The sequence below is a fragment of the Sorex fumeus genome, unplaced genomic scaffold (genome assembly GCF_029834395.1).
Source record: "Sorex fumeus unplaced genomic scaffold, SorFum_2.1 ptg000077l, whole genome shotgun sequence".
NCBI classification, from domain to species: Eukaryota; Metazoa; Chordata; class Mammalia; order Eulipotyphla; family Soricidae; genus Sorex; species Sorex fumeus.
The window spans coordinates 1,987,705-2,012,260 of record NW_026606134.1 but is presented as its reverse complement, the minus strand read 5'-3'; the positions used below and the strand labels follow the sequence as shown (position 1 = coordinate 2,012,260).

The following is a 24,556-nucleotide window of genomic DNA, read 5'->3' as shown; positions in this document are numbered from 1 at the left end:
GCATTGGATAGTGTTTCCAGTCCCCAGGATGCAGATGAAGAGTAATGGCTTCATGGGGCAATCTTCTCCACACTTAATCTGTTGGTCACAGTACTCTGCCACCCTAGTAAGAGTCAAACATTGCAGATTCTGGATGAATGATTCTGTTCTTTGGGTGAGGTGAAAGGCTGAAAGGGAAATCCTCATAGCCACAGTTCTTTCCGTGGTTGGGGGATGAGAGTGACAAAGCCCTGGGGCCATTCCCAGCAGCACTCACCAGCCAGGCTGGATGGTTCAGTGCTCAGGCCTGGTGGTGCCGTTCCTCTCGGGTACTGTGGTGCTGGGGGTGTTAGCAACGTCACCCCAGTAGTGGTCAGAGGCCACTAGGGCCACGCAGGGCCCTCCAGGGCTACAGTGTTACTGGGATGGGGGGGGCGTCTGTGGGGGGGGGTTGAGTTGACCAGTTATGAGTTTTTTAATTGTATAGATTATGTAAACTTTTCTTCAGTATTTATATTTCTTTGGCAAACTAACTTTGTGATGCATGGATGTTGGTGTGGGATTTCAAAACTAATAGCACAGTGGTAGGGCAGTTGCCTTGCGCACAACCAGCCTGGCCGAGCCAGGTTCGATTCCTCCACCCTTCTTAGAGAGCCTGGCAAGCTACCGAGAGTATTCAGTATGCCAAACACATTAACAAGAAGTCTCTCAATGGAGACCTTACTGGGCCCGCTCGAGCAGATTGATGAACAACGAGAGGACAGTGTTTTGTTTGTTTATTGATGATTCTATCTTGTTGATAATTAACCAGTTTGATCTCTTGTAGTTTATTAAGAAATTTTATTTTTTTTAAAAATCAATCCACGAGTTAGCTGGGTGATAGAAATCCTAAAGATGGGAAATCAAAAATAGTTACTTGACATTACAGTTAGTAAGTTCCATCAGTGCTTTGGAGACTTCAAATTATCTTTCTATTACTATATGTTACTTTATGTTCCAACTTCATACTATTCTAAGGTTAGGTAAATTAGTATTATTTCTGAATCTCTTACAAAACCAAAAGGAAGTATCATTGAGCTTCTTGCTCCAATAAATTATAGTATCTTCTTTTCTCATTTTATATAGAGTATTTTAATATTAGAGTATTTTAGGGGATGATCCTATCATTATTACCTTCTATGTGGAAAACAAGAAGCATATTTTCTTTGAAGTCTAGACATATGTTATGGGTGACAAGGGGGTGGGGGATGCTGTAGTTCCTTCTCTTGCTTTCCCATCAGTTCCAGTATAGCTACCTCACATGGTAGTATTTTATATATTTATTTTAGTTTCTTTTTATGAATATATTAAGAATAAAGAATAGGGAATTTCTGCTGCAAGGACAAAGTTTAGGGGACAGACAGTACCATGCCCTTCCTCCCCATATGGTCCCTCAAACTACTTCAGGAGTGGTCCCGGAGTAAGCCCTGAGCATACCTTGGTAGGCACCCAAATTAAAACAGACAAAATCTAAGTTTAAGAAAATCACTGACTGGTTCAGAGAGATAGAACAGCAATAAGATGTTTTCCTTGTATGTGGCTGACCCGGATTCTGTCCCCAGCACCCCATATGGTCCCCCAAACCCACCAGGAATAAATCCAGAGCACAGCTAGGTATGACCCCAAACCAAATCAAACCAAAAAAAAAAAAAGGAATTAAAAGGTCACAAACTATACTTTGGATGAATTCCTTGAGAGAATTTTTTTTTTATATTTATTTATTTTTTAATAGTGAGGCACCATGAGGTACAGTTGTAGACTTACACATTTTTGTGCTTGGGTTTCGATTATACAATGATCAAACACCCATCCCTCCACCAGTGCACGTTTCCCACCACCACGGATCCCAGCATCCCCTCCCCCCCCAGCCCCTATCCCACCCTGCCTCTGTGGCAGGGCATTTCCCTCTCTCCTTGAGAGAATATTTTCAAGAAGCTTTCTACTATATTCTAAAATTAAATTTTAAGAAAAATTGCTGTGGAAGAAAAAAAAATTTGTTAGACAATGTAATTTTGTTACCCAGCTTTTTACTATCTCTTTCAACAGAAACTTTAAATTGATGAAAAGCTAATCTGAGGTTTTAAGTTCTACATTTTTCTTATACAGCATCCTGTTTCTCAAAACTCTGGCTTTTCCGGTTCTTTTATTTCTCTTATGTCATCTTTCATGTGAAAAATTTCCATCTTTCCCATATGTCCATTTTTTTCTTTCATAGTGAAAATAAAATATAGTGAGTCTCTTCCTATTCATCCCCAACTCTGTGCTGGGTCTTCTTCCACCCCCAGGTTATCCCCCCCCCCCCCACACACACACACACCAGGTACGCATAGGGAGCGTGACCTCTTCAGAAATGGGAGTCGCTTCTTTAGAAGTGGGCATGGCCTAATTTGGGGCCTCAAGTAATTTACTCATACCCAGCAATCTCGTGTAACATCTCAATCTCCATACCTCCACACCAACATGAAAAAACAACGTAAATCCCCACTATGAGGGTAGGACGATGAAAAGAGTCCAGAAGCCTCAGTAGGTGCTACTCACCTAAAGGACCTCTCTGAGAAAGAATTCAGATATGAAGTAATGAAGATGTTCAATGAACTCAATGAAACAGTGAGACAGATATCCGGTATATTAAAGGAGGACATGAAAGAAACAATTGAGAAAATACGGGAAGAAATGAGAGCAGAAATTCGAAAGCTATACACAGAAATGTCATGAATAAAAGATTCTGTAGATGAAATAAAAAACTCAGTCAGTTCTCTTAACAGTAGAGTGGCCACAGCTGAAGACAGAATCAGTGAGCTGGAAGATCAGCTGCAGCAAACCAACAGGCAACAACAAACCATGGCAAGAGTCCTCAAAATAGCCCTAGAGCGAATCAGAGCCCTAGGAGATGATTCCAAGAGGAACAACATTAGAATCATTGGAGTACCACATGGTCAGGGAAACAATCCCAAGGAAAAAGGCACGGTTCAACAAATGATTACTGAAAAGTTCCCAGAGCTGGACAAAGCAGCCATTCAGATTCAAGGAGCCTGAAGGGTGCCAGCTAAAAGAGACCCTAACAAAAACATTCCAAGACATTTCATAGTTAGAATGATGGATGCCACAAATAGAGAAACAATACTGCAAGCAGCAAGGTGAAAGAAGGAAATCACATACAAAGGAGCACCCCTTAGACTCACTGCAGAACTATCAGAGGAAACCCTCCAAGCCTAACGGCAATGGTGGGATATAGTGAAAAAAACTCAGTAAAATAAACGCTTCACCAAGAATACTCTATCCGGCTAAACTCGCACTGAAACTCAAAGGAACGGTACACTATTTTCTGGATAAACATAGCTGAGGAACTTCATAGACTCAAAACCAAATGTAAAAAAAGGGTAAAAGGGGCCACTATATAAGACAAGACAAACCCTACAAGCACAACAGACCCTTACAGAAAGATGCCACAAAACTCCATAATAATTTCTCAACATCAATGGTCTAAATTCACCAATTAAGGACACAGAAGTCCCAGCAGCTGAAGATCTCTAGAACCAGCCACAGCCATGCTGAGACCACTTTCCACACGTCCGGACAAGCCTCATGCATGAAGGAACTGGCAGAGGAACCCTGACATGCGGGTCCCGGGGCTGAGATCTCCAGGCCTGCTCAGATCAGAACTGGGCCTTCTCCACCCAGATCCCCCATCTTGCAGTAGGTAGGCATTATACTCACCAGCTGCTGCCGGCACCGGGTGGTTCCCATCAATGGCCAAGACCCAGAGACTATAAAACCCAGCTCGCGGAAGAGAACAGAGCAGAGTCTCCTGCCCCCACTCCTGGCTATCCTCACCGGGGCCCCTTGGATGGGGGCGGGTTGAGTTTCCCTCCCTGCCCCGAGCAGAGCTCCGGCAGCCCAAGACCTCCATAACCATCCACAGCCATGCCGAGACCACTCTCCACACATACGGACAAGCCTCATGCATGAAGGAACTGGCAGAGGACCAGGCATGCAGGTCCCGGGGTTGAGATCTCCAAGCCTGCTAGGATCGGAACTGAGCCTTCTCCACCCAGATCCCCCACCTTCCAGTAGGTAGGCGTCACACCCACCAGCTGCTGCCAGCACCAGGTGGTTCCCGTCAATGGCCAAGACCCAGAGACTATAAAACCCAGCTCCTGGAAGCGCACGGACACATTTGCGGCTGCACGACATCATCTTATCTTGTTTTTTACTTTGGAGAACCTGGCAGGCTACCGAAAGTATCCTGCCCGCATGGCAGAATCTGGCAAACTTCCCATGACATACTCAATATGCCAAATATCAGTGACAATGATAGATCTCATTCTCCTAGCCCTGAAAGAGCATTGAATATGGTTCTTTTAAAATCTCAGGGCTAGGAAGAAGGTGACATTACTGGTGCCTGCTCGAGGCAATTGACGAACAACAGGATAATCCTGATTATGAAGGACACAGAGTGGCAAAATAGATTCAAAGACAGAACCCAACATTCTGCTGCCTCCAAGAAACTCACCTGAACAGTCAGAGCAAACGAAGGCTCAAAGTTAAAGGACAGAAAACAATCCTGCAAGCAAACAGCTCTCTCAAAAAAGCTGCGGTGTCCATACTAATATCCAACAACATACATTTCAGGTTGAAAAAGATTGGAAGGGACAGCAAAGGCCATTTTCTATTTATCAAGGGATACATACAACAGGAGGAAATCACACTCTTAAATGTATACGCACCTAATGAGGGAACAGCTAAATATTTAAAACAACTGCTAACAGATTTTAAGAAGGACACTGCTAGCAACACAATAGTAGCCGGAGACTTCAATATCGCCTTATCACCTCTGGATAGATCAACAAGAACAAAACTTAGCAAGGAAATACTGGCTTTGAAGGAAAAAATAGAAGAGAGAGGGCTTATAGACCTATACAGGGCTTTTACACCCCCAAAAGAAAGAACACACATTCTTCTCCAGTGCACACGGAATATTTTCCAAAATAGACCATGTGCTAGGACACAAAACATACTTCAATAGAATCAGGAAGATAGAAATAGTATCAACAACAATCTTTTCAGACCACGATGCACTGAAGAGAAAAGTGAATCACACACAGACATGGAGAATCAAATCAAACACCTGGAAATTAAACAACTCAATGTTGAACAACGAGTGGGTCAGGAGGAAAGTCAAGGATGAAATCAAGAGATAATTGGAAAGAAATGAAAATGAAGACAGCAGCTACCAGAACCTATGGGACGCAGCTAAAGCCATATTAAGGGGAAAATTTACAGCTCTGCAGGCATTTCTCAGGAAGGAAGAAAAGGCCCACATAAACAACTTGACTTTACAGCTCAAGATCTTAGAAAAGGACCAACAAAAGGAGCCCAAACCAGGCAGAAGAAAAGAGATCATAAAACTTAGAGCGGAAATCAAAGACATGGAAACCCAAAAAACAATCTGGAAGATCAGTGAAACCAAGAGCTGGTTCTTTGAGAAAATAAGATAGATAAACCACTAGCAAGACTCACAGAGAAAGAGAGAGAGAACCCTAATAAACCGACTCAGAAATGAGAAGAGGGATATCACAACAGAAACCAAAGAAATTCAAAACATCATGAGAGGCTACTTTGAAAGTCTGTATGCCACGGAACAAGAGAACTTAGAAGAAATGGATAAATTCCTGGATTCCTATAATCTCCCGAGGCTGAATCAAGTAGATCTAGAGTACCTGAATAGTCCTATTAATGTCAAGGAAATTGAAACTGTAATCAAAAGTCTTCTCAAAAACAAAAGCCCAGGTCCAGATGATCCACGAGAGAATTTTTCCAAACAATAAAAGAGGACCTATCACCAGTCTTCTCAAGCTTTTCCAGGAAATTGAAGAAACAGAAACTCCCAAACAGTTTCTATGAAGCCCATATCTCTCTAATATCAAAAGGAAACAAAGAGACCACAAGAAAAGAAAACTACAGGCTGATATCCTTGATGAACACGGATGCAAAGATTCTCAACAAAATACTAAGAAATAGAATTCAACAACTCATCAAAAAGATCATACATGGGCTGGAGAGATAGCACAGCGGGTAGGATGTTTGCCTTGCACGTGGCCGACCCGGGTTTGATTCCTAGCATCACATATGGTCCCCTGAGCACCACCAGGAGTAATTCCTAAGTGCAGAGCCAGGAGTTATCCCTGTGCATTGCCAGGTGTGACCCAAAGAGCAAAAAAAAAAAAAAAAAGGAATCATACACCATGTCCAAGTGGGATTCATCCTGGGGATACAAGGATGGTTTAACATTCAGAAATCAATCAACATAATCCATAATATCAACAAAAGAACAGATAAAAACCATATGATTATATCAGTAGATGCAGAGAAAGCATTTGACAAGGTCCAGCACACATTTATGGTGAAAACCCTCCCAAATGGGTATAGAGAGATAAATCCATCTACGACAAGCCTACAGCACGCATTATCCTCAATGGGGAAAAACTGAGAGCCTTCCCTCTAAGTTCAGGGATGAGACAAGGATACCCACTCTCTCCACTGCTGTTCAGTAAAGTACTGGAAGTACTTGCAATAGCGGTCAGGCAAGAAAAAGATATTAAGGGCATCCAGGTAGGAAAGGAAGAAATCAAGCTCTCACTATTCTCAGATGATATGATACTATACTTAGAGAACCCTAAAACCACTACTAAGAAACTCCTAGAAACAATAGAATTGTATAGCAAAGTTGCAGGCTATAAAATCATACCCAAAAGTCCATGGCTTTCCTATATGCAAATAGTGAGAGAGAAGAAAGTGACATGAAAAAAAATCCCGTTCACAATGGTGCCCCAGAAAATCAAGTTCCTAGGAATCAGCTTAACTAAGGATGTGAAAGATCTGTGCAAAGAAAACTACAAAACACTACTTCAGGAAATAAAAGAGGACACAATAAAATGGAAAGATATCCCTTGCTCATGATGGATCAGGAGAATTAACATTGTTAAAATGGCAATACTCCCCAAAGCATTGTACAAATTCAATGTGATCCCTATAGTGATACCCATGACATTCTTCAAAGAAATGGAGCAAACACTCCTGAAATTTATATGGAACAGTAAGCCCCCACGAATAGCTAAAGCAATCCTTGGGAAAAAGAAAATGGGAGGAATCAACCTCCCTAACTTCAAACTGTACTACAAACCAGTAACAATTAAAACAGCATGGTACTGGAACAAAGGCAGAGCTGTAAACCAATGGAACAGGGATGAATATACTGACATCTCCGCCCCCCCCCCAAACATATGATCATCTAATCTTTGATACGAGAGCAAGAAATGTGAAGTGGAGCAAGGAAAGCCTCTTTAACAAATTATGCTGGCAAAACTGGACAGCTACATGCAAAAAAAAAAATGGGCTCAGATCTCTGCCTAACACCATGTACAAAAGTAAGATCAAAGTGGATTAAAGACCTTAACTTTAGATCGGAGTCCATAAGATACATTGAAGACAAGGTTTGCAAAACCCTCCACGACATTGAAGCTAACGGTATCTTCAAAGATGTCACACCACTGGCCATGCAAGTTCAAACAGAGGTAGAAAAATGGGATTATCTTAAACTAAGAAGCTTCTGCACCTCAAAAGAAACAGTGACTGAAGTACAAACACAGTCTGCAGAATGGGAAAGGATATTTGCCCAATACCCATCTGACAAGGGGTTGATACCAAGGATATACAAAGTACTGCTTGAACTCCACAAGAAAATATCCAACCCCATCAAAAAATGGGGTGATGAAGTGAACAGAAACTTTCTCAAAGAAGAAATCGGAATGGCTAAAAGGCACATGAGAAAATGCTCTACATCATTAATCATCAGGGAGATGCAGATCAAAACAGCAATGAGATATCATTTCACACCACAGAGACTGGCCCACATCCAAGAGAACAAAAGAAACCGGTGTTGGCACGGATGTGGCGAGAAAGGGTCCCTCCTTCATTGCTGGTGGGAATGTCACGTGGTTTAGCTCTTTTGGAAAACCATATAGATGATTCTCAAAAAATTAGAAATTGAGCTCCCATTTGACCCAGCAATACCACTACTGGAAATACATCCCAGACAGGTAAAAAAGTACAGTCGAAATGACATCTGCACTTCTATGTTCATTGCTGCACCGTTCACAATAGCCAAAGTCTGAGAAAAAAACCCGAGTGCCCGAGAACAGATGATTGGTTAAAGAACCTTTGGTACATTCTACACAATGGAGTACTATGTAGCTGTTAGAAAAAATGAAGTCATGAAATTTACATACAAATGGTACTACATGGACAGCATCATGCTAAATGAAATGAGTCAGAAAGGGAGGGACAGACATAGAAAGATTGCATTCATCTGGGGAGTATAAAGTAACAAAATAGGAGACTAACACCTAAGAATAGCCGAGATAAATACCAGGAGGTTCACTTTATGGCTTGGAGGCCAGCCGCACATGCTAGGGGAAAAGGCAGCTCAGATAGAGAAGGGAGCACCAAGTAAAGGGTGTTGGGAGGATCTTCCCACAATGGGAGATGCATGCTGAAAGTAGACTATAGACCAAACATGATTGCCACTCAGTGCCTCTTTTGCAAACCACAGCACCCAAAAGGAGAGAGAGAGAACAAAAGGGAATGCCCTGCCACAGAGGCAGGGTGCGATGGGGGGGATGGATAGTGGGAAGGATACTCGGATCATTGATGGTGGTGAATGGGCACTGGTGGAGGGATGGATACGTGATCATTGTATCACTGAAACCCAAGCACAAAAATTTGTAAGTCTACAACTGTACCTCATGGCGTTTCACTAATAAAAATTAAAAAATAAATAAATCTGTTTTCACAGCTGCAAAAAAAATCATATGATAATATAATCAAATCTTTTCAAAGGTCAGATGTTACTTAAAACCCTGTTATTTAAAATTAATGTACAACCATTCATTTTTCTTGCTACTTTGGTTCCATTACAGTGCAGAATACTCTCCTCACAGCCATTTCTGTTTCTTCCTGGATGTCATCAATTTGAGAGTTAGGCACTTGCCTCCTTCTGTTAATAGAGTTTTTTGTTCTTGTTTTTTAATATGAGCCATTGCTGTGGAGAGTCGTAACTTTATTTGTTTTACTAAAGTTAGTATATTTAATGAATATTTTTCCCTCTTTTAAAGACTGTGAACCAGAAGAGCTGACTGACTGGTCTATGGATGAAAAATGTTCATTTTGTAACCTACAGAGAGAAGCAGTCAGTGTAAGTTTTAGTGCTATGAAACTATTTCTAAACTAATCGTAACAATTTTTAAACTTAATTTGTTCTCGAAATTTGTGACTTACAAGTGGAAATTGAAATACATGATTTTGGTATAAAAAGGGCATTTTAAAGGCTTATGTTAAAAGTCTAACGTTTAGCTTATCTTGCAGATCAAAATTTAGGATACTCATCTTTTTTGCTTACTCCACTTGACTTTCTTGTAGCACCTTAACTCATGAACTCAGTTCAGAGCTGTTCAGTGTTTGGGTGGTCAAGGGTAGCCTCGCTTGGGCTCAGACTACCCTTTAGGAAGCAGTAGTTAGAAGATAATGTGGTACTGCTTTTTTTTTTTTGTTTTGTGTTGGTTTAGTCTTTTACTTTCTCTTGCACTCTTTTGGATACGATAATCATCTTACATAATTAAATATTGGTGTTGAATCTGAACAACAATTAAACTTTGCAAACAGCATCTTACATGGTTCTAACAACTTAGATACTGTGATAAAGGACTTGAGAGGATTTGAGAACTCAACCTTTCAGGGAAAAACACCTGATTTGTTGGCAAAACTCTTGGAAAATATTGCATTACTGGCATGCTACTATAGTGAGTTTTATTCAGTGACATAAATCTTAAATGCTTTTTTTCCCTTTTTAGAGTACAGTTTTGCTAAGGATTAAGGCTAATTTGGCTTTGCCAGAGGTAAAAGTGGAACAAATGAGCATCTAGGGAATGATTTTTTTTTTTATTTTTGCTGTGTATAATAAAATCTCATCAAAGTTGTAAGTCCTTCCGTGTTCCTTTGCTTTTAGGACTGCCTACCGTCTCTTGACTCCGCACAGTCCACCCCGACGGAGGAGCTCGCATCTCAGGGCCAGCCCAACGCTGAAAAGATTGAATGCCAAGCAGAAAATTACCTTAACGCACTCTTTCGAAAGAAAGGTAATATTAGATGCTTTATCGTTTAAAATCTGCAAAAGACCTGAAATTGCTTTTACTGTTTTCTCACACATAAGCTTTTTCATAATGTCATCCTCTGTTCCTTTTTAGTTTTTCTTTGTAGTTTTAGGGACATTAGGGTTGCCAGTCACTGTAGTCTTGGTCTTCTGTTTCAGGGGAGGGGAGCCTTATTTCTGGCCAGGTCCATGGGGATGTTTAGAACCTCCTCTGTGGGCCACACAGCGTGGGCAGACGGCCTTGGGTAGCTGGCGAGGAGCATGTGTGCTTGTCTCGTCGTGAACCAGGGCCAGACATTCCAACTCTTGCACTAGATGTTCTTTTCACTATTCTATCCTGAAATCTTTGACCTTATCATGGGATTTTTTTGTCTACCATGCACAGACAGGAAACATTTTTTATAGTCTGGTCTTCCATATATTGTTACTATTATCAAAGATCTCAAAAATTCTTTCATGTTCAATAAATGTAGGTATGTCACTTTGCAAAACTGTTAAATTACCAGCCAAGTTGAGGTCTGTTTGCTGGCTTGCAGTTTTAGCATTTTGTTGACACTTTGAATCTGCTTACTTTACATTAAACTGTCAGGTTGTTTTGTTTGTTTTTGCATGCTATCTAAATAAATTAAACCAGATTTATTTCACTTGTTCCCTTGATACAGATGTGTCAGGCAAAAGTACTTTTTATATATCTAGTTTATTCAGGGGAAATAGGAATAGGAACCATCCTGATTTTGTTCTTGGTCATCTCAGGAATAGTTGAGTATTTTAATTTTTACCACAAAGAACTCGAGGATAAATGGTGTGAGGAAGAGAGGGAGATTGGAAAGGGAGAGCATCCTTCCTGTGAGTTCCAGAGATTGTAAAATTTATTACTGTAATTTCATCCAGGTACTGACCCTGCTATAATCCTCATTGCAGTTAAGTAGCATCAAATATTTTTTGTTCCGTGAATTACTTGCAGGATTAACAGTAATGTTGGAAGTAGTTCCCAACTTCAAAAATGGAATCTCTGGGACTGGAGCAATAATGCAGTGGGTAAGGCATTCATGCAGCCACCCCACCCCAGGTTTGATCCTTGTCTTCCCATCTGCTTCCCCAAACACTGCCAGGAATAATTCCTGAGTGCAGAGGCAGGAATAACCCTGAGCATCCCCACCCACAAAACCAAAAATAGAAGCTGTTTGTTTAGTCTTATGTTCATGAATTTTTTTATGTGCTGAAATATAAGAATCCTCTGATTATCGATTGAGACTGGAGATAGTACGGGCAACAAAGGCTGCCTTGCATGCAGCCAACCTCGGTTCAGTCTCCAACACCACATAATCTCCCCGGGGTACTGCCAGAATGATTGCTGAGTTCAGAGCCAGGAGTAAACCACCTCCAGATGTGGCTCTCCTCTCCCTCCCAAAAAGCAAGAATTAGCATTATTATAAAAGGTCTAAACTTGAGAACTATACATATTTTTAATTGGAGGGACTGAAAGTCTTTTCCTGTTTATTAACTAAAATACCGAATATTGAAAACTCAACATTGTCTTTCAGAAACAAATTCTACTTCTTTTCCAAATTTTTCAGTCTGAGTCAGTCTCAAAATATAACTTACATTCTTAAATACTTGGTAGAATATTAATTTCAGTTTTTTTCCTGTCAGTGCTTTTATACGTAGAGAAGAATTTTATTATAAGGCCTTATATCACTAACAAGTAAAGAAATCTACTTATAATAATATATACATTCAATAAGTTTCACTCATCTTGGAACTCATTACAGTTTCCTTTTTCTTTGAGTAATTATTTTTAGAATTAGCACTGTCAATAATAGTTATAACTTAAATTTTAACTTTTGATAGTATGGAGTTAACCTGTGCTCCATTGCCCTATAAGAGTAATCAGTAAAAACTTGGTACTATTTCAGCTGATTCAAGCATCTGGGTCTCCAAGAGATCTCCTACCAATGGTTGGGTGAGTGTTCATGGATTTAGTGACCTCTTCATTTGGGGATTTCTTGGTATTCTTTGCAATCTTTGAAGAAGCTCAGTTTTTAAATGAAATATTCTTAGCTGTAGAAGTTTACTTTATCTCACGTCTTATCTTTGTTAATTCCTTCACTGCACTTCATCCTCACTTTCAAGATTTAATTAAACCTAAGAACTTTTTGCCCTTATATTTAGGTTTATTTTTAAATTTTTTGAATAAAACGATTGTAGAGATTTCTAACATGATCTGACTAGGATGTAACTAGAAGATATTAAATGATGTCTTCTGAATGTTCTTATTGAGTTCTGCTACTAACTCTTTAAATGGTTGGAGGGGTATACTTTTTAAAGATGTTATTCTTTTTTAAGTTTCTAATAATGTGTTGCTAAAGCACCTTGAAAATCTTGTATTTGATTACTGAAAAAAGAGTTCTGGGTATTAGTAACATTAGTGTTGCTGGTGTTTTCTATGTATTTCATAGTTTGAGGAATACAAATCTTATCAAAAGATAAGAAAATCTTCACAAAGGGTTTAGAGATCTACATGTAAGCCTTTATGATTGAGAACTCGCCTCTGAGGAGCAGTGGTGCTGAGTCACTTGATCAGTAGTGATTCAGCATTCCAGCCCCAGCTTTTGGAAGGCCTTCTCAGGGGGGCCCTCTCAAGGGTCAACTCCAGCCCCTTGAACCGTCTTTCCAGACCACTGAGCCCTCTTTGAACTCTCAGCTAACCTAGGGTTTCATGTGCAGACCCAGGAATATGGTGCTGCTTAGACACTGCAGGGCTAGGTTTCCCTGGGCCATCCCTGGGGGCGCATGGGGATGCTCGGGGTTGAACTGCGTCGGCTGCAGAGAGCAGTACCGTAGCCGCTGGACTCTCTTCGGCCCCCTAATAGATTCTTCTCACACTTTTTCCTGTTTACTCCCAGATATCATTTTTAACAGAGAGAAGTTAAGGTGTATACCATGAGTACATACTTTTGTACTATATTTTGAATCCTCAAGAAGAAACAGGCAAAATATAGTAAAGGTGTTCTGTTTAAGAAACACCTAAACTTTCTTAACTACATACGAGTAGGAAAAACCTACCTATTCTCACTCTCAGCAGCCTGGAATTAGAATGACTTTAATTAGTTAACCAGACCAGAGAAGATATGTAAGAAATGTTATGTAGAGATTTCTAGCTCAATTTCAGTAGGTTTTTATTTTTCCTTTATTTGAACTGTGAGTGGCTTGAAGTAATTTGTTCCCTTGTATTTTGTAATAGTTATTTGGTGTAATGCTTATTAAACTACAGTGCGAGTGATATCTTAAAATTAAAAAATAGTCAAAGAATAGTCTCTCAGGGTTGAATAAATACAGTCAAACTGAAAGGGATAATTTAGTAGGAGGTGAACTTATAGCTAGTTTTGTATATTCCTTAGAAATTTTTCAAGATTTAATTCCTTCTGGTGTCTAGATGCCAAAGTAGAGTAAGTGCTCCATATAGCAGTTTGTTTATTTGTTGCAGAATCATTAGTATTGCTAAAAGTTCTTCCCCTTGCCACTTCCAGTAAATATTTCAGTGAATATTTCATGAATAAATGAATGAATAGGCACTTAAATTATAAAAGTGTGTTTTCGGAACTGGAGAGATGGCACAGCGGGGAGGGTGCTTGCTGCATGCGCCTGACCTGGGTTTGATCTGCAGCACACCATGTGGTCCCCTGGGCTCTGCCAGTAGTGATCCCTGAGTACAGAACTGAGAAGTAAGCCCTGAGCACTGCCGGGTGTGGCCCACAAAGCAAACAAAACAAAAAGTACATTTCGGTTTCTATACACATCAGTAGTATTAATGCTGTATTTGTTCTCTTTGAAGAAGGAAATTACTCATCATATGAATATGATTTGTCTTTCCCTATTCTGTATTTGGGGTTATTGCTGTTTATAGTTTGCATATCAGTTTGATTTGAAATGTGGATAAACATAGGTATACACATGAAATAATTTTGATGTGTAGCTTCATATTCTTTTCCCCAGAAGCTGTTAAGTCACTGGCTTCTAATTCAGGAAGAAATATCATCCTTTGTTTTAAAATTAAAGGCTTTAACTAAGTTGGACTTAGCGTGCACATACTAAATTGAACTTAGTATGCAACTACCACATAGTGTGCATACAGTAGTTGAAAGAATCAAACTGCTAAGTGTGTAACTGAAACATTGCTTCATCAAATAAGGTATATTTCCTGAATTATCTTTTACGTGCGCACACTTAAGTATTGTGGGCAGCATGGACAGAGAAGTATGCAATGCTCAGAAGTAATGAGGACAGTTCTTGTTGTCATTGTTTATGGGCCACACCTGGTAGTAGCGCTGTCACACTGTCCTCCCATCGTTCGTCAGTTTGCTCAAGCGGGCCCAGTAACGTCTCTATTGTGAGACTTGTTGTTGGCATATTGAGTACGTCACGGGTAGCTTGCCAGGCATTGCCACGCGGGCGAGATACTCTCGGTAGCTTGCCAGGCTCTCCGAGAGGGGAGGAGGAATCGAACTCAGGTCAGACTGGTCAGCCTCGTGCAAGGCAGACACCCTACCCATTGTGCTGTTGTGGTATTCAAGGCTTATTCCTGGCTCTGTGCTCAAGGATCACTCTTGACAGGCCTTAGGGACCATATGAGGTGCTAGGAATTGAACCTGGGTTGGCTGCATGCAAGGCAAATGCCTTTCCTGCTCTCTATTGCTCCTGCACCTAGATGACAATTTTTATGAAAGGCTCTAGTAGCCATAGAGTTCTTATGGAAATGCATTTTAAGAATTAAAGGATAACAGTTTGGAAAAATCACAGGTTAGTCATGTGGTAAGTTAGCACTACCCCATTCCTCATTTTTGCAGATTATTTTCCTTTTATGAGCAATCTAGGGCAGGGATGAGGCTGAGTGGTAGAGCACATGTCTCATTTTCAGGTTCCGAGTTTCAGTTCCTGACACCACACTCATACTTGCACACATAAATCCATAGCATTTTAAAGCAGGAGATTTGGAGATTATAAAGAAATAATGCTTTAATAACTAAAGCAAGGAACATACAATGTAAATAATGATGAAATAACGTGAGATAATTAGTGATTTCCAGTAGCAGTAAAATAAATAAAGCGTTTTTAAAACGCTTGATTAATAGAATAGAGTGTTAACAAGAGTGAAGTGTGATGGCTAGAGAACAGATGGAGGCTTTAGTTCCTGCTGTGTGTGCTGGGGAGTAATGTTAAATCAGAATAAGCTGGTGAAGTAGTGAACAGGTAAATTAAATGCCTGTGGTCGATCCATATCCAAGTCTTATTAATGGAACTGCCTCTAATTGATCCACCTGCTGCAGCCATAGAAAACACAGTAGGATTTAAAAATAATAATTAAAATGAGGTGAACTATTACATTTGCTCAGTGTTTCAGCGCCTGTTACTAAGAATTTTGCTTATACTTTTATTTCTTTCATTTTTTTTTTAACTGTGGGAGGTTGGAGGACACTTGGCAGTGCTGGAACAATCCCAGAACCTTGTGTATGCTCCATATATTTTCTGCCACAACCCCTGTAGTTTTATTTTTCAGTGTGAAGATTCTTCTCATATGAGCAAACTCATTTGCAGCAACAAATCTTTTATTAACATGATTGATACTAGATTTTTTGTTTTATTTTTTATTTTGACCATGCTCGGCTGTGTTTAGGGCTTTCTCTTCTGTGCCCAGGGATCAATCCTGGCAGTGCGCAGGGAACCATATGCAGTGCTGGGGATGGACCCAGGTTGGCTGAGGGTAGGGCGCTTGCCTTACTTATTGTACTATCTATCTGCCCGAGTTTCAGTGTTAAAGATTTTGGTGTCTGGTATTTGAGGAATTATCAAATGTACAGCACCTCAATTCAGATGTTTCCTCAGCAGTATGCAGTGTGACATAGAGATCTTTGTCAGCTAGACCTCTACATACTATTTAACTTGGTCAAAATATACCACGGAAGGACTATGAAATGGGAGAAAAGTAAGCTGACCACTTTTCAAAAAATTTTTTTGGGGGGAGGCTTTTAGGGTCACACCCAGCGATGCACAGGGGTTACTTCTGGCTTTTGCACGCAGAAATTACTCCTGGCAGTGCTCGGAGGACCATATAGGATGCTGGGAATAGAACCCGGGTCAGCCACGCGTGCAAGGCAAATGCCCTATGCGCTATGCTATTGCTCCAGCCCCCTGACCGCTCTTTTAATAGCTCATATTTTCTAATGTTTTCTTAAAGCATCTTTTCAAAGATGATGCTTTCAATTAAGCATCACCTTTCACCTTAAAGATGTGTTTTTAATGGATGGCTTGAGGTTGTATACCTTAAATAGTGTATACTGTTCTCATGGACTATTTAAGATATTTAAGGTTAATTTTGCATACAATATTACTTTTTTACCTTCCCTTGCCATTTGAAATATCTTATATCTCCTCAAAAATATTGATTTTAGAAGATTTTAAATTCCTTGGATATGAAGAATATCTTAATTTTTGTGTTTTCTGTTCTTTAAAAACATTTATTTGTATTTTGGGGAGTTTTGGACAATAATATAAAACAAAAGACATTTTTCAGCATGCATATTTTACTCTCAACTTGTGCAGTTAAGTTGTGCATATTAGGTTAAATAATGGAAAATTGAATCTTTTAAATACGCACATTCGTACACATTACATACATGTGCAACTTTTAAATAGCAGACATGTCTAACATGTATTAGGATACCATACCATAGTGCAGGGTATTGTCTACTGGCCAACAAATAAGGAAGATCCTACTCAGAAGCTGGTATAAAAGCACATTCTCTATCAGCATTTATTTTCTCAATTATTATGTATTCAGATGTCTTAAAAGTTTGCTCTGAAAAAAAAATTACCATGGGTTTTGGGTTTTTTTTTAATGCAAAAATTGATAGTAACACTGCCAACCTGGTTTAATCCCCAGCATCCTATTTGGTCCCTTGAGCATTGTCAGGAGTATTTCCTTAGAGCCAGGGGTGACCCTGAGCATCGCTGCTCCCACCCCACCACCAAAAAAGCTCTAAGGAGTTCAGAATTCTAACAGTGTTTGGCCAGCTGCTATCCTGTGAAATACATTTGTTTTCTAGATCCCCCCCCCCCACCATTATGAGCTTCCATATACTTTTAAACTATACTGCAAATTTTTTTTTAATCAGAGTTGTACATTATACCCGATACATTATAGCTTATTTTCGTTTGGGGGGTGCCTCCCCAGTGGTGCTCCACTGATACTTGCTGGGTGGTATGGTCCTTGAATCTGGTCAAGAGTTGATGCTGGTGACTACCAGGAACACCCGAACAGGGCTACATGTGCCTCGGGGTGCCATATGGTGTCAGGAATCAAACTTGATAATTCACACCTATAAGTCTTGCATTCTTCCCTGTCAAGTCTCTTTTGAGGATATGTGAGCTTTGAAGCAAAATTTCAACATCAATGACCAGTCTTGCTTAGGCAGTTTTAAACACCGTGGTTTCCAAAGTTGTTAGTGATGCATTTGTTACAGGCATTCAATATTCCAGCCCTAATCCCACCACCGTCACCTTCTTTCCACTACTATCTCATTTTCCCACAATTTATTTTATTATGTGTGTTACCTCTAAATGGCTAATGGAATTATCAAAAACAAACCAAAAAAAAAAGCTTCACTAAAAGAAAATTTGTGAAGATTATTGTATCTCACCCTGGGGACATTTTGTCCTTGTGTGAGGGTTTACTGAGCTGTTGTTGCTAGTTGAGCCATTTGTGTTAATGTTGTGTGTTTTTTTTTTTAAATCAAACTTGGCTGGCTTGTATGTTACATCCCCATCCAATCCGGTGTACCCTTGTAGAGTAGATTTTGGAGCTGTTGCATGGCCGCAAATGTGACCACATGCTCCAAAAACTCTAGAATAATTAACTGGTCAGTGAGTTTACATAGCAGCGGTGGTGGAATGGGGTTGTGGCTACCAAGGATTCTTGAATATGGGGGTTGGGAGTCACCCACCACCACTCCAGGAAGGCCGGAGTTCTCAGACCCCCCAACCCCAAAGAAAAAGTGTACTGGAAATTTTCAGCAGTTTGGCAGCTCTCTGGATCTCAGTCTTGAGACAGTATAGTCCCCCTGTAGGCATGGCCGTGGCGGCAGCCGTGGAGGGTGAGTATGGCAGCTGGAACTTTGGCAAGGTGGAGATTTGGCCCATCCCTGCCCCCACTCCACCCCCAGGATGCCCGGAGGTCTCAGCTGAGGAACGGTGTACCCAAGACATTTTTGTAGCTGGTTGATCTTTCTAGATATATTCATTTTCCTCTGAAGCTGAGCCAGTAAAGGAACTTACATGGCAGCAGGGGTGGAATGTGGGTGTGCTAGCCATTTTTTAAAAATGCTGTTTATATTCTGGATGCTTGGAGAAGCAATAACAAGTATCAACATGTCTGAAAATCTTACATGAATATATTCGCATTATGAAAGGTCACATTTTGTAAAGCAGGGTATAATTGAAGACTTCATTGTCATAGATTGCCTTTCATCTCTGAGTTATTATTAATAGTATAATTTATAGTAATTAAAAGTGCTCACATGACTAGTTTTTGAAACTTTTTTTTTTAATGCCAGCAAGGTATTAAGGTGAGCTGCTTCAGGGTTGCTTCTCCCTTAAACACACTAAATCAGTAATTCTGGTAAGTGACTGGAAACATAGTGTTAGCCAGATCTACTAGTGAGATCATATTCTCTAGTTACTTAGCATTAGAGAATAATGCTAATTACTTAAATATAACCCTCAGAGCCCCTTAGGTGAGCAGTGGCTATGTGACTCGTGATTTTCTTTGCTTGTATCTCATTCTTTTGATTGTTAGTTCTACAAAACCATCTGTGAACCTTCATGAAATGCTATCTGTTGGGGCTGGAGCGATAGCACAGCGGGTAGGGCGTTGGCCTTGCACGCAGCCAAGATGGCCGATACAGGTTCGATTCCCAGCATCCCATATGGTCCCCCGAGCACCGCCAGGAGTGATTCCCCAGTGCATGAGCCAGGAGTAACCCCTGAGCATCGCCGGGTGTGACGCAAAAAGCCAAAAAAAAAAAAAATGCTATCTGTTTTTTTATGGACACTTGCCCATCTTCGTTTTTCTTAAAAAGCATGCTTATTCATTCTGTTGAGGTTGCATGTAAAAGTAAAGAACTCTCTACCCAAGGACATAGAAACAAGGGCCAGGAGGAAGCTTGCCACCTGTGGGAGCTTGCCACAAGTGGGTGTGGGGGACGGCAGTTAGGATAGAGAAGGGACCACAGTGGCAGCGATAGTTGGAAATGATCACTCTGGACAAGAACTGGGTCCTGAAAGTAGCTAAAGGGATATGCATAACTTGTCAGTACCTGTGTTGCAAACCATAATGCTCAGAAGGGGGAGGGCGGGATGGGGAGAGGGAGAGGAGAGAGGAGGAAAGAGAGAAAAGAAAAATACCTGACATAGAGGCAGGCTGGTGGGGGCCCGGGGGGCTGGGGGGCAGTGGCAGGAGGGAAACTGGGGACATTGGTGATGGGAAATATACACTGTTGAAGGGACTGGTGTTGGAACGTTATATGACTGAAACCCAATCATGAGCAACTTTGTAACTGTGTATCTCATAGTGATTCAATTAAAAGGTTTTTAACTGGGGCTGGAGCGATAGGTGTTTGCCTTGCACGCAGCCAAGATGGCCGACACAGGTTCGATTCCCAGCATCCCATATGGTCCCCCGAGCACTGCCAGGAGCAATTCCTGAATGCAGGAGTAACCCCTGAGCATCGCTGGGTGTGACCCAAAAAGCAAAAAAAAAAAAAAAAGGATTTTTAACTAAAACAGAAAAGAAAAAACTCCTTGGTGAAATAATGGTCAGTGCTACTTAGATGATGCTATGTTTATTGCCATTTGTTGGAGTTATGGGTGATCCTTAGTAACAGACTGAGGATCTAGATGAGTAACAGACTCAGGCCTAAGAGATAGAGCAGCAAAACTATGGAAAATAATGATGTCTGATTCTTCCCATTCTATCCTTTTATTTAATTAATCCTCGTTAACCTTGGAAACATTTTAGATTGCCAGTATGGAATCTTCATTCTTTTTGAGTGTTCTCAGAGTAAAAGATTGTCATAGAGTAGTGCTATACTGTATGGTGCTTTCCAAAATCAGGTGTCCTTGTTAAATACAGAGGTGACTGAAGTGCAGAGATTTTTATTTATGTTGATACATATCTTTACGACAAGACTTCTCCACTTAAGGGAGCCCAGGCACAGCAGGAGAGAATCCCCTTAAAGCATTGTATCTAAGCCTTCAATACATTAGATAGATACCTTCTGTCTCAGCACTGGTGCCGCTAGTGCTTAGACCAGTGGGAAGTGGTTGGTAGGAAGCAAATGGCAAAACTCCCTGTGATCAGAGCTGAAACAGTTTGAGTCACAAAAATAAGGAACACTGCAACTTGATAAGCCAAACTGACACCCATACTTTCATGCTGAAAGAAAGGAAGGAGGCAAAAGTGGAAGAACTCATTAAGAATGCCATTGCACTTTTTTATTTTGGGGTCTCCTGAGCAGTGTCCAGGAAGCCTGGGAACTCCTTATGGTGATTTTCAATCAGCCGGGCCAGTGGTTCAAAGCAGGACCTTAGGATGCAGTGCTTCTTGGCCTATGTTGCCCCCTTCGAGGCTTAGGGCACCAAGTGATACTGGGATTGGACCCGGGGAGAGCTGCATGTGTAGGATGCCCCTTAACCTCTGTACTCAGAGACCTCTAGGAGAATTCCATTTTGAAAGGAAAGATAGTACAGAGGTCATTCATTGATTCCTACTGAACCCGCTTCAGATATGCAACACCATGTGTGCACTCAGGTACCTCTAGGGGTCACTGCTGAGCGCATTGCTGGTATGCCCCACATGCAAACCACTAAACCCCACCCCCCCAAAAATATATATAAACAAGGAAAATGAAAAACAACTTGAACACCACAGTCACTCTAGTTGCTGCATCCACAGATTAAAACTACAGTCAGTGGAGAAAGTTTGTTGAAAAATAGAATAGGTAAAGGTAAAGGTAAAGGCCCTCCCGTTGATCGTCGATTTGCTCGAGCGGGCCCAGTAACGTCTCCATTGGAGACTTTGTTGTTACTGTGTCTGGCATATCGAATACTCTCGGTAGCTTGCCGGGCTCTCCGAATAGTATTTGTAAATTCTGAAAGAATTCCCCATAATAAATTAAAAAAGAAACAAAATATTAATTTGCAATATAGAGATCCAGCGGTCACAGTCAACGAATTACTGGCGACTTGATTGAAACGTCGTTATTGTGATTTTCTTGCCCCAAATACATAATCTTTAATATGAGAAAGGCTCAGGTAAGTATATTGAGGGAAATTCTCGTGAATAACTGACTAGTACATATCAAAATGTCAGAGATTACAGTAGACCAGAAAAGAGTGAGGAACTTTTCTCTGACCAGAGAAGTGTGGGATTCTGAATTGGATTCCGAAACAGTAAAACGACATTGGTGAAAAATAGCTGAATTCCAGATAAAGTCTTTGCTCAGTTAATGATATCCCACCGTTGTTAATTTCTGAGCTTTGATAATTTGATAAGGAAAAAAATCTAGGGAAAGAATGTGCAGTAAATGTACTTCATTTCAAACTTTTATAATTTGAAAATCTAAAATTCTAGACTATGGTCTAAAGTTCTAAATTAAACACTTAATTAAAAAAGCCTTTGTTGTTCTTAGATGGCAGTTTTTCTGTCCCCATCAGAGTCCGACAAGCTACCGAGGCATCACCCCCCCCCCCCACACACACACACACACACACACACACGCACCACATGGCAGAGTCTGGCAAGCACCCTGTGGAGTACTCGATAAGCCAAAAACAGTAACAATAACAGGTCTCATTCTCCTGACCCTGAAAGCGCCTCCGATGCGGCAGTGTTGGGAAAGACGAGTCAGGAGAGGCTGCTAAAATCTCAGGGCTGGAACCAGTGTAGACATTACTGGCGCCTACTTGGGCAAATTGATGAACAACAGGACAATAGGTGATACTATTCTTAGATGTATGAATTGACACTGACATTCTTACTTTCTTAGACTTTATATCAGAAAAGTCTTGTCTTGTAAAGAGGGTGAGACTGGAGTTTGGTTTCTTAAAGAGAAATAATGGAACCTTCACACTGGTTTGCTGTCTGAGAGTGGTGATCAGTCACGTTTTTATGTGCCAGTTAAAGGGATCTCTGCTTTTGTCTTTATTATTCTGGATAGTAAACAGGGTTCTATAAACAGCACAGGAGGGGTAAGTGTCTTGATTTGCATGTGGCTGGCCATTTCTTTCCCCAGTACCAGCTACAGTCCCCTGAGCCCCTCTAGGAGTGACCATTGGGCACAGAGTGAAAAGCAAGCTCTGAGCACCTCTGTGATCCCAAAACAAAACAGAACAAAAAATGATGGTGTCACTGTTGGCTTTTCATTCTATAATCTGCACTCTAGCTTGAGATATCGGACACATCATAATGCTCTGACTACAAATCAATAAATCATATATGTGTATGTGCATTCTAAATTTTGTGAGGTCAGTCCAAAATAAATTGTTAAGAACTCCGAAGACCAACTCAGTCTCTTAAGAGTTATCTTCAGAACAGAGTCCACAATTGGTGAATCAATTTATATAGAGATTGTTTCATTGCTAAAGGAGCTAGTCGGGGAGTTGTAGTGAAGATGGAACTGGCCTTTTACTTTAGCGGGGCTCTGTGTTTACATTGGTCATATCATGCCTTTTACAGAGGCAGCCGCCTGGGCAATAGGAAAGGGAAGGCAGTATATATCCTAAGTAGGTAAATGAAGGTATGTACCCACCTTGGATTCTACTAAAAGCTCAGGTAGATTATAAGAAATAAAACTTGGAAGTATAGCTAAGCGCACCAAAAGTTTGCTTTTATGATAATAGTGTGAATTTATGTAATATTTAGTTTATCCCCACTTACACCCCTCCCGAATAACCTTCCAATATTATAGAGCAGAGAGTCTACAGTTCTTTGTTCTGTACATTTCTCTGACATGTGGAGTCCCCATTCTCCATGGACAGTTCAGACCATCAAATCTGATTTGAAGCTTCACGAAACCTGTCAACTTCCAGCATCCTTGATTTTGTATTTATTCTTAGCAGTGCCCATAAGGGTTTTACAATATCGTAAGTAAGTAAAGGCCCTCCCGTTGATCATCGATTTGCTCGAGTGGGCCCAGTAATGTCTCCATTGGAGACTTTGTTGTTACTGTGTTTGGCATATCGAATACGTCACAGGGAGCTTGCCAGGCTCTGCCGTGTGTGCGGGCGAGATACTCTCGGTAGCTTGCCGGGTTCTCCGAGAGGGGCGGAGGAATCGAACTCGGGTCGGCCATGTTGGCTGCGTGCAAGGCAGACGCCCTACTCACTGTGTTAATTTGCTTGTGGTTTATTATCTTGCTATTTAAGTGTTGAACCTCAAGCCTCAATCTACCTTTTCTTCCTGTTACTCCTGTTCCTCCAGTTAGATATTCCCATGATCTTGTTAGTTTCAGAGAATGATACATTTAAATCTATAATATCCCATAATAGTGCTTTTCACACTTAAATGATGAAGATAGAATTTTTGCAACTTTATTTGGCTTTCTGTATCACTGTATCACTGTCCTCCCGTTGTTCATGGATTTGCTCAAGCAGGGCCAGTAACATAGTGGGACTTGTTACTGTGTTTGGCATATCCAGTACCTCACTGGTAGCTTGCCAGGCTTTGCCCTTGCCGGGCGGGGGGGGGGGGAGGGGGGGAATCGAACTCGGGTCGGCCATGCTGGCTGCATGCAAGGCAAACGCCCTACCCACTGTTCTATCGCTCCAGCCCCTTTGGCTTTCTACTATTGTTAAAACATTAGGAAGTCTACTTATTTTTGATACTTTGTTTTGTTTTTGTTTTAGGAATATCCTAGCTTTTGGCACTCTTCAAGCTTGTCTGGAATCTTGATATCTCTGAATGACACATTAGTTGCAACAAGTAGATTCTGAAACGCTTATCCCACTCCTAGACTTAATTCTTGCTCCACAACAGCCTCTGAGAGATTTCTCTGTTGGAGGCGGCTAATCATAGGAATAAGGCGTTCTCTGAACAGCTGCGTTGCCATGTCAAAGGGTCATACTACTTAATAGCCCGTGCCGTAGCTGGGAGGAGGCAGGAATGAAATAAAAGGAAAGGCAGTGTATCATGGAGAATAAAGTGGAGGCGATTATTGACAGTCTGTGATTTAATAGTCACACCAAGCCCCCGGATAGCACACCTTCATAGGCTGATAT

At 40.9% G+C, this 24,556-nt stretch overlaps 1 protein-coding gene across 6 annotated transcripts in view; it reads left to right on the top strand.

Moving 5' to 3' along the window:
* The window catches only part of LCORL (ligand dependent nuclear receptor corepressor like), a 155,171-nt gene that overhangs the window by 67,235 nt on the left and 63,380 nt on the right, over positions 1-24,556 (top strand). For all 6 annotated transcript variants that reach the window (XM_056130339.1, XM_056130340.1, XM_056130336.1 and 3 more), the window contains exons 3-4: positions 9,192-9,271; positions 10,082-10,211. In XM_056130339.1, the coding sequence (XP_055986314.1) occupies positions 9,192-9,271; positions 10,082-10,211 (210 nt within the window). The remainder of the gene's footprint in view (positions 1-9,191; positions 9,272-10,081; positions 10,212-24,556) is intronic.